Consider the following 13,781-nt stretch of genomic DNA (forward strand, 5'->3'; position numbering starts at 1 on the left):
TTTAGGACCTCTTTGCCCTTAGACTTTTTTCTCTTTATGGTTTTCCATTCATATTCATGTTAATCTATGTTTTCAGGGTTTGTTTCTTAATTAGTGAATGTGTTATTAATATACTCGATGTGATAAGTTCAGTGGTAATAAAACTCAAATGAAATCAGCATCATTTTCGGGAACGTCCATCGAAAGTAAATTAACAACATAACCAACTCTCGTTTAGAAGATTTTAACTCAAAACTTCCCCATCAAAGTGAAAATGAAATGACGTGCTAATTTCACTAAACTAAATCATTACTGATGCATGTTTCTTGTCACCTCATGATCATATTTTCCAAATCTACCAAAAAGTTAGTGCTGCAAACATCATAATTAAGAACATCGCCTAGTTTTACATCAATTTCAGTGGACCCCACTGGTAATCTCATACCATTACCATGCACCTCAATGCAGACAATCATAAAAGGTTGATGCAAATGATTGACGGCTGGCAACCCTTGCCTTGCCTTTTTTATATAACATATTCACATGGGATTAAGCCGTTAGCAAACCGGTCTCTCAAAGACGACTAAGACGACTCATACTGTTCCGTACCTCACTCTCATGCCCAAAAGGAAACTGCAGACATTGAGAGACTTTTGCGTTGATTGCTTGTTCTTTGGTTTTACAGTTCGAACTTTTTTACTTTATTTTATTGTTTTCTCTGCTGCTGCAACTCTTCGCTTCTCCTGAAGACATGGATAGCCAAGATCTAGCAAGAACTCACAGTTCAGGTTTAATTTATCTTATTTTCTTCGCTTTCTGAATGTTGATTTGTTGTCTCTTTCTGGGTTTTAGTGGATTTTGGTTTTCTGGGTTGGAAATGTTTTTGGTGGGTTCTTGGATTTCTTGGTTTATCGTATTTTTCCTTACACTTTATTTCACATTATCTCTGAATCTTGGTTTTGTTTGCTTCTGGGTTTAAGGGTTTTTTGTTTGTTTTTTTGTTAATTTTATTTTCTGGGTTGTTGTCTGCTTTTGCGATTGTTTTGTTTAACTTCTTGAATATACAGGGCTTGACAGCCATGGAGTCCATGTTTGTCACAAATGTGGGTGGCCCTTTCCAAACGCACACCCAAGTGCCAGACACAGACGTGCCCATAAGAGGATTTGTGGAACCATTGATGGTTACAAGCTGGCTGGCTCTGAGAAGAACACCCATGTAAATGATTCTGATGATGATCACTCTGATGAAGAACCCAAAACCCCCAGTGAGTTACCTAGTTCTTTTTAATTCTTTCATCTAATCCGCTCTGTTTTGTGTCTGAGAAATTATTTGGAAGGTGAATTTGGTTATTTGGTTATTTGGATCTTTGTTTCTGCCTTGGTGAGAGATTAGTAAAACTATTCTATTAAGCTGTTTAAATTTTTAAGAAAAGGACTAAACTGTTTGAAGCATATAGAGAGATCCCCCACTGCATAACTATGAAGCACGGACACGGATGCGTATCGGATTGTATCCGAAGCGTATCGTATCCAAACGAGTATCCGATATGGGATACGCCACTAAATTGGCGTATCCATGCTTCAAGTAAAATCTTGTTAGAAACCAGCAGCTAAATATCTGCAGCACAATACACACAGGGGAAGCCCGAACAAACAAACAATGGAATATCCAGCCCGAACAAACGAACAATAGATTATCCTCTGATTACATTTCAAAAAATTACTTTTCCTCAGTTTTTGTTGATAAGCGGATGGGAAATTAGATATCTTATTCTCTTTTTTTAAAAAAAAAAAAAAAAAAATTATTTAATTATTTATTCCTTTGATAGATCTAGTATCCGTGAGATCAGAAGACGTGGTGTTCTCAGATGCCGTTGCAGAATTTTCAGATAGTGCTTCTGGTGCAGTAACCAGTGAAGGGTTAGAAAATGTTCGAGCATCAGAAATTAATCTGGAAAGGGTTGCCAAGAATGGTTTGAATGTCATCCAATCCCTTAATGATGGGGAAATCACCGGTAACATTTCCATGAATCGAACCAATTAATTGTTATTAGCTGTCTTCTTGGCATCTGATTTAATTATTTATCTGTAAGTGTTTGATGATTTAAAGTATCTGTTTATGGTCTGAAGAATTTGCATGTTGATACTTAAATCATTATTTTCTTTAAGAGGATGCGCAGAAATAAATGAAATGATCTAGACAGTAAAAGAACCATTATACCTTTAATGAGTTGACTTTAAGTATAACAGGATAGTTTACTTATCAGGAAAAAAAAAAAATTATAAGGTAGTTTTAAATTGATGGGTGTGATATGATCCTCGGGTTCTGTAGCTCAGTGCAAGGAGGTGTTGCAGTTTTAATTGGTTAATTAGGAACTTAAGTAAACCTGATTTGGAGGGTTAATGCAATGAATGCATTGAATAGTCTATAGTCTAATGTGGAGGGCTGTCCTACTCCATTGAACAGTGTGTAGTCTAATTGTGGAGGGTCAATGCAGTGATTGCATTTTAAAGTTATGAAATCTTCATCCTACAATTAGAAGTTGATGGACCGTGCAGGTATCTATTCTTTTCTATGGTATAATAGGTTATTTTATTTCTGGTGTTATGTCACTACTAAAGGTTTATCTGGGTACAGTAAGTAAAGCGACTACTTGCGGTGGTTACCGTCTGTATGTTTGCATGACATTTTTGATTGTGCACACCTGATGTGTGTATACTTGCTCTCTTTTATTGCTTGGTTGTATTTTGTATTGTTCATGTACTAGTTAATGCAGGATGTATAGGTTGTTCAGCAGTCTGTTGAATATTATTGGCAGGAATGTAGTTATGGGTCATATTCTCTGCTCATTTCATAATATTAGATGGAGGACATTTTACAAGTTAAATTTAGAAATGTTGCATGTTAGGTCTATCTATGGAGACTTACGTGATAAAGCACTCATGGGGCTTTGGAAATATGCAAATATTTTCTTATACAAAGAAAAGAAAAATATGAAAATATCTGTCCAATTTTTGTGATAGCACACACATACTGGGTGGCTGATCATCTGGATTAAAAATATCTTTGATGGTGCTGAAAAATATGATTCTATTGAGTGGAAGGATGTTGGATACTTGAAGAAAATATTCAAATAACGGATAAAATGAAACAGTACCGCCCTTGAAAAAGAAATTCTATCCAAGATTCACTGGCTTCGTTTCCTTCTGTTTTGATGTAAAGGACTTTATGCACACTTGCTTGGACGAGAGATTAATATAAAGATTTCAATATTGTAGGGCTATAATTTTTTTAAGTCAAGCGATTTTTCAGTCCCTTGAAGTGCCAAGTTCTGGTAAAATTCATGGTAAAGAAGGCATATATTCTTCCACATAGTAAGCTAATTATACTGAATAGTGACCTGTTTGTGATGTGGTGATAGTGAAATATTATATTTTTATATTGGTGACTGCATTTTTTATAATATGTTTGACTACACTTTTTATTTAAAATATTTATTCCATGTTCATACTTCTCCACTTCTGTTGTCCGAGTATTTGGGAGACATCCTCTATTTTGATGTAATTACTGTATCCTTGACATGTAAGAGTGATATATTTTGTCCTCATTTTTCTCCACCTTTGTCGTCAAAGTACATTAGTAGCAGAAGAAGAATGAATCTTCTATAAGATGCATACACTGTATTTTTAAGTGTGTTTTTTTTCCTTTTTCTCGTGAGGAGATGACTCTGATCAATATTGCAATTGGCTGAAAATTGTTCTAAGAATCCTTATCTGGTTTCTCTTTTGACAGTTGTATAGAATGTTTGCATTCACATAAATATGCATTTTTCTCTCAATAACCTCATGCAAATTTCTGAAATTCCAGAGAATACTACTAATCAGCTGGGTGCACAAGAGTTACAGGGATCGTTGTCAACTTCTAACATCATTTCAATGACGAGTTCCGAATCAGCTTTGCAGGATGATAGGAATCATTCAGAAGATGACGTACAACCCATTCAATTTGAAATGCTGGCAGATGCATCAGAAGATAGTAAGAAGACCCATGCTACTGACAGTGTGATTGAGAGCTCTTTATTATCTGCTCCACAAGAGGACAAGATTGATGGAATTGCTACAAGCAATCTAGATGGAGACTTACCGTACTCTGTGATCTCCAATAAAGTTGTCAGTGAAACAGCTGAGGGTGTATCTAAGTTAGAAGGGACAGTTGAAATGACTTCGGACTCTCTGCGAGATAATGAAGTTGTTCCATCAGAGAAAGAGTACACCCATGCATATGATTTGTATATTCCTCAAATTGATCCTTCCCCTGAAGTTGAATCTGTTGAACATGTGAATGCATCGGTTGATACTGTAGAGAATAAGGTGGATACTACAGACAGAATACACTTTTCAAATTCTGGTGGGTTAACTGAGAGTAGCAACTGGGAGGAGGGAGAAGGGAATCCAAATGTACATGTGCTTTCTGTTCCAGATGATACACATGTGGTAGGAAATCCTGAGGTGATGCTTGAAGGTTTTAAAAACCACAAAGAAAAGAAATTAGACCAGCCTATCTTCTTGGACTCTTGGGAACAATTTAATGATGAAGAAAATGATGTTAAATGTGGAGGTAGCAGCAAGCCAATGGTTAAAGAAGTGCCTGCTGAAGAAGAAGCCAATGTGTCTCACATTCAGATCAAGAGTACTGAAAACCAAAGGTCAGATGAAATAGCAGCCCCTGCAGATGCAAATGAATCGTTACAGGTGAAGTTCTCTGAAAGTGATACAAATTCCTTGATTGCTTCCAGCAGTGCTGCTATAAATCAAACAAGGCACTTAGATGATCTGGATGGTAATGGAAAAGATGAAAAATGTGATTTAAGTGCAGTCCATAGCAGCAAAGGACCTGCAGAAGAAAATTCTGTGGAAAATCCTGCTGAAATCAAAATTAATCCAGCAGCTAATTTACGTGAAAGGGGGATGCTGGTGATTATGAGAAGGGTATATTTGAAAACTGCAATATAATTGGAGATTCTGGTTATCATGAAACTGAAAATTTTAAGTTAGCTGGGGATGACAACAGCAAGGAATCTACAGAGAATTTTTTTGCTAAAGACCCTGTGAGTAATTTGGAATCTGCTAGTCGTCTCTCTGAGCTCCAAGTCGATCCAGTATCCAGCTCGCATGAAGTTGGTGATGCAGGTGATTATGAGAAGGATAAAACTGAAAGGTTTGATATAATTGGGGATGATGGTGATCATGAGAAAGCTGAAAAGTATGTTTTAACTGGGGATGACTGCAGGAAAGTATCTACAGAGAAAATTGTTGCAGAGAATTCTATAACTAGTTTGGAATCTGCCAGTAGTCTCTCCGAACTTCAAGCTAATTTAGCAACAAATTTAAATGATGATGACCCTGGCGATCATGATGGTGGTGAAATTGAAAAGAGTATTATATCTGGAAATGAGAGCAGTGAAGGACCTGTTGAAAAAAATCTTTTGGTGAAGCCAACATTGAACCTTGATTCTGCTATTGATCTTGTTGAATCAAAAACTGTTGCAGAAGATGCAGTGGATGGTTCTATGCTGAAGCTGGTTGACACCAGACACAAACCTTTAAATAGCAGTTCAAATTCTAGCGGAGTTGGCCTCAATATAGTTTCAGATCATGGTCCCAATGCTGAGTCCTCACAGAAGAGTTCAGAGGGTTGTGGGATGAAAGAACTAGGTCTTTCTGCTTTAGATGCTGAATCTTCTGTTCCGAGTTTCACTGCTGAAGATAATGGCTCCAGAGAGTTCCATGGGGTATCTTCTGGGTTGAGTTCTCAATCCTTTCAAGAAGAGAGTGATAAAAACTTTGTTAAGCAACAGCTAAGTTCATCTGCACTGGATGTTGTTGACTCAAATAGCCAAACTGACAGTCTGGAAGGAAACTGGGGCTCTGTTTCAGGTATTTGTCTTCTTAATTAGTTTTTGTAACACAAATTCTCTCTTATTTGGCATAATAATATAAAAACTGTTGCACTTGCACTGCTTTTGCTTGCCCCACTTTCTGTACTTGTGACTTGGAGGAGTAATCTTGACCCAAAACTGTTATCTGCAACCATGTACTGAAGATGGGTCTAACGAAGTGAATTTTATCCTTTGACTTGATTATGTCATTGTGGTTGGTAGAATAAAGAAAGAATATACATATGTAAAATTAGCTAGGACTGAATTACGTATACAAGTTCTTATGTGTTTTGGTTTGGTTTTCATTGGATCAGTTTATGTATTTCCTTTCAATTAGGGTGTCTTGTGGTGGATTTACAAGTATTTAGAATGCCATTTATTATTTACTGCAATGCTATTCTCTCTATGCCTAAAATACCTTATTTGATGCTTATGCACAAAAAGAAGAGTTACAATTTTCTAAACTCAGTCTATTTTCTGTTGATGCAAGGTACAGTTCTTTCTATCCAGTCAGATGCACAAGCTGTACCACCTGCAGATTCCCAAACTTCGGTGGAAGAGAAGAAGTCAAAAGCTGCATCTGAGAGACAACACCCTGAAAAATCTGATATGTTTGAGGCACCGTCTTTCATGACATTGGTTGAACCAAGAGGCGTGAATGACCAAAAAGCTACTGCTGCTGAAATCCACACAGCACATAACCCAGAGCAGCCAAAACCTGCACCTTTGCAGGCAGGGTGGTTTCCTTCTATCAGTCATGTTGTGAATGAATCACCGGGGAGAAAGAAGAACGAAGAGATCATTGCCAAGGTTACAAACTGGAGCACTGGAAAGCAACACACCGCTTTGAAGAACCTTTTGGGTGAGGCCTATCTAGAAAATAAAGCAAAGTCACCGACCCAAATAGAAAGTCAAACTCCTGCGCCTCAGAGGGATGATAAAGCAGTGAAGGTGAAGGATGGTGGTCCTGGAGCGACAACAGTGAACTCAATTCTGGGTCCCGAATCACCTACAGGTCAGGCATCTAAGAAAGAGAATGCAAAAGAATGGAACTCTCCAGCACGGTATCCTTCAGACATTAAGAGTGAAAAGAAGAAAGTCAAGGGTAGACCATACTGGGCGCAATTTGTGTGCTGCTCATCCGTGCATTAGCATTCCCAGTGTCTCAGTTTTAGAACTTTTGAAATGCGGGTAAAGCTTTACAGTTCTAGTTATATAGAAGTTTGTTTCGATCGTGGATGCACATATTGTCCATGTGTTTTAGCTGTAATTTTGTACTTCTACCGACTTAGGTACATATTGTCAGTATGGTTATACGAGTCTCGGATTTTATAGGCGTTAATTTGGTTATATATTTCATGCAGGAGGTTCATAGTTTGTTGATGAATACGTGTACTCTGGGATGAAATTGCAGCCTGATCTTCAATCTTTATAATGCTTTTACTAGGTCCATTATCTCTATCAAGAGTTGTTGTCATGTCTTGATAGACACCTCCGCATTGTGCTCCAGAATTAAGTTCAAAGCTTTCTTCTGGGGAAAAAAGATATTATTAGTATGAATAAACTTCCACTTCCATTTTACGAAATTAAGTTCACAATAATTAAGGGTATTACCCCATAATTATAAGGGCATCAATTCACGGTATTTGTTTTTTTTTTTAAAAAAAGTATCTCGGGCCAAGATAATATGAGAGTCCCATTTTAAATTTTGCACATGGCCTTCAAATTCTCAAGGCCTGCCATATACGAGGCCCACTTGTTTCTTAGATAGGTCCACTTTTTATTGGATATGCGAGGTCCCTTTTTTTTGCTTAGTGTAGAGGGAAGTACTTATTTATGAAAAAAATTAAAATTCATTTGTAAATAAAAAATTTGAGCAGGGGAGGATGACTGCAACAGCTGGTTGTGGTGACCATGAAGCTTATGTACATATTAAATAGTAACATGACGGCTGATCTTTATACATGTACAGATCAGTGAAGCATTTCCTATTACTAAGCATCCAAGAGCCAAATCAAATTTATATAAAGAAAGGGAAACGGTGCCGTTGGAATATCTAATTGTTTTCTTCACTTAAAAAAATAAAAAATAATATATATACAGAGAGCTTCTATTGAGGATCCTTCAAATAAACTTATTTGAGGACACCCCTTGTAGGCCTCACTTCGGATTGTATTTCACTAATCCAAACAGTCTATTTTGTAGATACTCATTCAAAGATCATCTCTACAAAAAATTACTTAAATCCGATATCATTTGACCACTCATTTGAGTTATTGAAAATTTAGTACTTTCTTGAAGTACCGTGTTCTTTGATTTTGTAAGACACAATTAGATATCAAAATGATTTCCGATTTGTCTAATTTTTTGTAAGGATGATCTATAAATGAAGACCTAAAAAATAGATGGTTTGGATTATTGGGAAATTTTTTTTAGGGTCTCCTAAAGAGCGTCCCTCAAATAAAATTATTTGAGGGATTCCTCAATAGAAGGGGAGTATATATATGTATATATACTTGTTTCCATTACTCTCTTTGGCTAAAAGCTTCAACACAATTTCGTTCTTATAAGGCATAATTGACTAATAAGCATGCAAAGAACTCCTGCAGGCGTTTATTTCTTTATTGTCTTGATTATCTTCCTCCTCTTAGAGTACCTCCATCGCTACTATTTTGCCCGGGCAGGAAGGGGCCTAGGCCCGAGCAAATGGCTCCAGCGCACAATAGTAAGATCAATCGGTTGGTGGACTCCACAAGCCTGGCAGCCCAAAGGCAAATCTTGCCTGGGTTTGTTGACGTCATTGATGACGTCAGCAACTTAAAGAAAAAAATAAAAACAAAACAAAACAAAAATTTCAGAATTAAAAAAAATAAAAATAAAAATCTAGTTATATTCTTCACTTCCCACACCAAAATTAATGGTTTAAGTATAAAAAATAGAAAATAAATTAAAGTGAATAGTAATTGTTCTTGCCCTTTGGGGTGGAAACAAAAAAGAAAAGGGCTGCCATTATTCATGTGAATAGTAACAAACATTGCCTTGCCTTTCGCCTTGCCCTTGCCCTTTGGGGTAGAAACAAAAAAGTAAAGGGCTGCCATTATTCATGTGAATAGTGACAAACATTGCCTTGCCTTTGCCTTGCCCTTGCCCTTTGGGGTAGAGATTTAATAAGCACAGGTTAGTTAATTTTAAACGTTTAAAAGTTAATCAATAATTATCGTTCATGATATTTGAATTCAGGACATCCTCCAACAAAGTGGGAACTGAAATTAATCAATAATTGTCATTCATGATATTTGAATTCAATACATCCTCCAACAAAGTAGAGACTGGGTGCCGCTATTTAAACTTTATTATTGACTAATAATATGTTATACTTGGTTTATGCAGCTGTCTATGTTAGTCAAATTTTAACATTCCTCTAATAGCGTAAGACCATCTACATTTTGTATTGTAAGCAACTGATTATGTTAATACATGCGCTATCACCTATGAAGCTTCAACTAACCACCTCTGTTCATGAGTCTCAAACGTCTAAATTTTGATGAATAAGTGGATTATAAGATACAAATCTCAAGATAGTTGAGATTGAACAGTTGAAACCATTAAAAGAAATCACTTAAGCTACAAGTACTTTGAATTTGAAATTTTAAAAAAATAAATAAAATTTGGCAATTTGATATATAGGGATGACAAGAAAATGTCAAGAAATGGCATAAAAGATGTAGAGGCACATTGTAAGAAATACTGTATGACACAAGGAAGGACACACTGGAGAATGTCACGGACGTTGGACAAGCAAATGCTATTGCAATCACTGTGGACCAACACATTAATTATATATGTGATTCTGAAATCCACATGACTTCTATTCATTTCACATTATGAATAACCTAAACATTCTCCTATCAATTTCGTTTGCAACTAATATTTGGTATTTGAATATTGTAATATCTTTTCACGTCGATCTTTTTGTTAAGTCATCACCATTCAGTCTAGAGAAACAACTAATTTATACTCTTGCTCCATGTAGTTTTGTTGGTGTTCAATTTGATCTCAGAGCGGGTCCTTGGTTTTCTAAAGCCCATGGCAAATTTTCTCAAGTATGCCTCTTTATACAAAATAAAAAATAATCAACTAATTAATTTTATTAAAATTATAAGAATTTACAAAAGATAAGAAAGAACACTTGGGGCCTCATTAAAACCTTGTTCGGGGAAAACTTAATGGGACAAAACCCCAAACGAAGGAAAAAGAGTACTCTGCATTGTAAACATTGCATTAAAAATAAAAACTACATATTTGAGTTACATGCTTCCTTCCCAATCTCCTTAAGCAATGGCGGATCCAGGAATTTTTATAGGGGTAGGCTAAATAATTTTTTTTATTTATAGAGGAGATATATTATAAGCCTTTTTTCTCTTGTAATAAAAATGTAAATAAAATTTTATAAATCAAACAAAGTCACATTATAAGCAAATATAACACAAAATATACAAAATATAAATAAATATCAAATCAAACACATTGTCCAACTTCAAAAAAACATGTTCGATTGCAAAAAAATTTAAAGAGCTTGCCATTCGAATGTCATCACGTTGATTGATTGGGTGTTCACAAATTGGAATGCATTTCCTAGGATCCCCTTCAAAAGAAGCAATATCAAACTCTTCAGGTTCAACTACTTGAGATCCGAGTTCAAAAAGTTCATTAGGAATTGAAGTATCAACATTAGATGCAGAAGGTGTATCCTTGTTATCGTTACCACTTTTGTTGAAGAATGAATAAATAGTTTTTCCTCTCTTTACCGGTCTATTATCATTATGTGACATGATATCCTAACAAGAAATACTAGACATCAAAAATCATATATGCTAATTAATAATTCAAGTTGCTAAAATAAAACATATATCAACAATCTCCAAAAAAATTCACCCAAACCCTAAATCATAAAAATTTAAAGACAACAATTAAAATTGGAAATTGAATATATAAAAAAAGAGAAAAACTTACCAAGATTGAAGAACCCACTGAAGATAGATTGGTACAATTTTTTAGAGGAGGAGAGCTATTTCTTCTAGGCTCTCAAGGTTCAAATATGACGTTTTGGGTGGCTAGAAGAAATCTTTTGATGTTAGCTTTCTGTGGGTGTAGCCCAATATTAGTACAATTAGAATTGCTCAAGTTGGTAGAGCCTTAGCGTGAGTTTTGCTTCTAATCAAATTTATATAGGTTTGGATTGATGTTTATTATTTCCTATATGCTTCAGGAGTGGACTTATTTTAAATAGAGGACTGAGCTATTATTTACTTTACTTAGATTAGGCTATTATTAGTTTATTATATTTATTTGGTACAGTAGGCTAATCACTACTACAAAAAGTGAAAAAGACGACCAAAAAAAGACGACGGTAGAAGAAAAAACCGTCGTTGTATTTAAAAAGACAACGGTAACAAAAAACCATCGTGGATAAGTGACTTAAACAACAAAAAAATGGAGGTACTGTTGAATATTTTTTAATAACAACGCACACAAATAAAAAAGCGTCGTCTCATTAAAAAGGTTTTCTTGAGTTAAAATCGACAAAAAACAATGAGTAGGTATGACAAGCGTCGTCTTTTAAAAATCAAGTGTCCTTTTTTTGGTAAAGACATGGTTGTTTTGAAAGAACCGTCGTCTATTATATGTAAAGATGAGGCTTTTATAAAAACCGTCGTCTATTATATGTAAAGATGACGCTTTTATAAAACCGTGGTCTATTATATGTAAAGATAGACGTTTCTTATAAAAACCATGGTCTATTATATGTAAAGATGATGCTTTTTATAAAAAACCGTCGTCTATTATATATAATAGATGATGCTTTTTATAAAAACCGTGGTCTATTATATGTAAAGATGACGCTTTTTATAAAAAAACTATCGTCTATTATATGAAAAGATGACGCTTTTTATAACAACCGTCGTCTATTATATATAATAGATGACGCTTTTTATAAAAACCGTCGTCTATTATATGTAAAGATGACGTTTTTATAAAAAACCGTTATCTATTATGAAGTAAAGATGACATTTTTTAAATGGTCGTCTATTATATATAAAGATGACGTTTTTTATAAAAAATAGTCGTCTATTATATGTAAAAATGACGCTTTTTATAAAAAAAAGGATCGTCTATTATATGTAAAGATGATGGTTTGTTAAAATAACCGTTAAATCCTGATTTTTCATTTATAACCGTCGAAATTTTTTGTCCGTTACTTGATCTCTGAATGTTTATTTTTTCCAATTTTTGGTGTATATGATCTCGAAATATAAACAAACAAGTTTGACGGTTGGATCGTTGAAACTAGTTTCTTAGAATGTGTATGCCATCAAAACAATATATTCACTAACAATTAAGAGTTTATTTATACTTTCGTTAAATATAACATAAGATTTTGTGGTATCAACTAGTGTAAATATTTTAAATTGAAGATCAAATTCAGTCATTGTATTCATATAGGGTCAAGGAGTGTAGCGGTAAAAAATCATCAAAATCGGAGTTAAAATAACCGTTAAATCATGATTTTCATTTATAACCATCGAATTTTTTGTCCGTTACTTTATCTCTGAATGTTTATTTTTTTCGATTTTTGGCGTATATGATATCGAAGTATAAACAAACAAATTTGTGGTTGGATCATTGAAAATAGTTTCTTAGAATGCGTATGCCATCAAAACAATATATTCACTAACAATTAAGAGTTTATTTATACTTTCGTTAAATATAATATAAGATTTTGTTGTATCCACTAGTGTAAATATTTTAAATTGAAGATTAAATTCAATCATTGTATTCATATAGGGTCAAGGAGTGTAGCAGTAAAAAATCATCAAAATCGGAGTTAAAATAACCGTTAAATCATGATTTTTCATTTATAACCATCGAAATTTTTTGTTCCGTTACTTGATCTCTGAATGTTTATTTTTTCCAATTTTTGGTGTATATGATCTCGAAGTATAAACAAACAAGTTTGACGGTTGGATCGTTGAAACTAGTTTCTTAAAATGCGAATGCCATCAAAAAAATATATTCACTAACAATTAAGAGTTTATTTATACTTTCGTTAAATATAACATAAGATTTTGTGGTATCCACTAGAGTAAATATTTTAAATTGAAGATCAAATTCAGTCATTGTATTCTTATAGGGTCAAGGAGTATAGCGGTAAAAAATCATCAAAATCGGACTTAAAATAACTGTTAAATCATGATTTTTCATTTGTAACCGTCGAAATTTTTTGTCCCGTTACTTGATCTCTGAATGTTTATTTTTTCGATTTTTGGCGTATATGATCTCGAAGTATAAACAAACAAGTTTGATGGTTGGATCATTGAAACTAGTTTCTTAGAATGCGTATACCATCAAAACAATATATTCACTAACAATTAAGAGTTTATTTATACTTTCGTTAAATATAACATAAGATTTTGTGGTATCCACTAGTGTAAATATTTTAAATTGAAGATCAAATTCAATCATTGTATTCATATAGGGTCAAGAAGTGTAGCAGTAAAAAATCATCAAAATCGGAGTTAAAATAACCGTTAAATTATGATTTTTCATTTATAACAATCGAAATTTTTTGTTCCGTTACTTGATCTCTGAATGTTTATTTTTTCGATTTTTGGTGTATATGATCTCAAAGTATAAACAAACAAGTTTGACGGTTGGATCGTTGAAACTAGTTTCTTAGAATGTGTATGCCATCAAAACAATATATTCACTAACAATTAAGAGTTTATTTATACTTTCGTTAAATATAACATAAGATTTTGTGGTATCCACTAGTGTAAATATTTTAAATTGAAGATCAAATTC

The 13,781-nt window shown here is 34.1% G+C and overlaps 1 protein-coding gene across 1 annotated transcript; it reads left to right on the forward strand.

The window, feature by feature from the left end:
- The first annotated feature begins 534 nt into the window (after positions 1-534).
- On the forward strand, positions 535-7,301 carry LOC103322633 (Pentatricopeptide repeat (PPR) superfamily protein). Its single transcript, XM_016792369.2, is given in 6 exon segments — positions 535-767; positions 1,047-1,244; positions 1,809-1,994; positions 3,848-4,939; positions 4,942-5,916; positions 6,415-7,301. Coding segments are annotated over 6 exon segments (3,144 nt in total). The 5' UTR covers positions 535-730; the 3' UTR covers positions 7,071-7,301.
- The last annotated feature ends 6,480 nt before the right edge of the window (positions 7,302-13,781 follow it).

Source organism: Prunus mume, linkage group LG2 (genome assembly GCF_029339155.1).
Source record: "Prunus mume cultivar Tortuosa linkage group LG2, ASM2933915v1, whole genome shotgun sequence".
In the NCBI taxonomy this organism is placed as follows: domain Eukaryota; kingdom Viridiplantae; phylum Streptophyta; class Magnoliopsida; order Rosales; family Rosaceae; genus Prunus; species Prunus mume.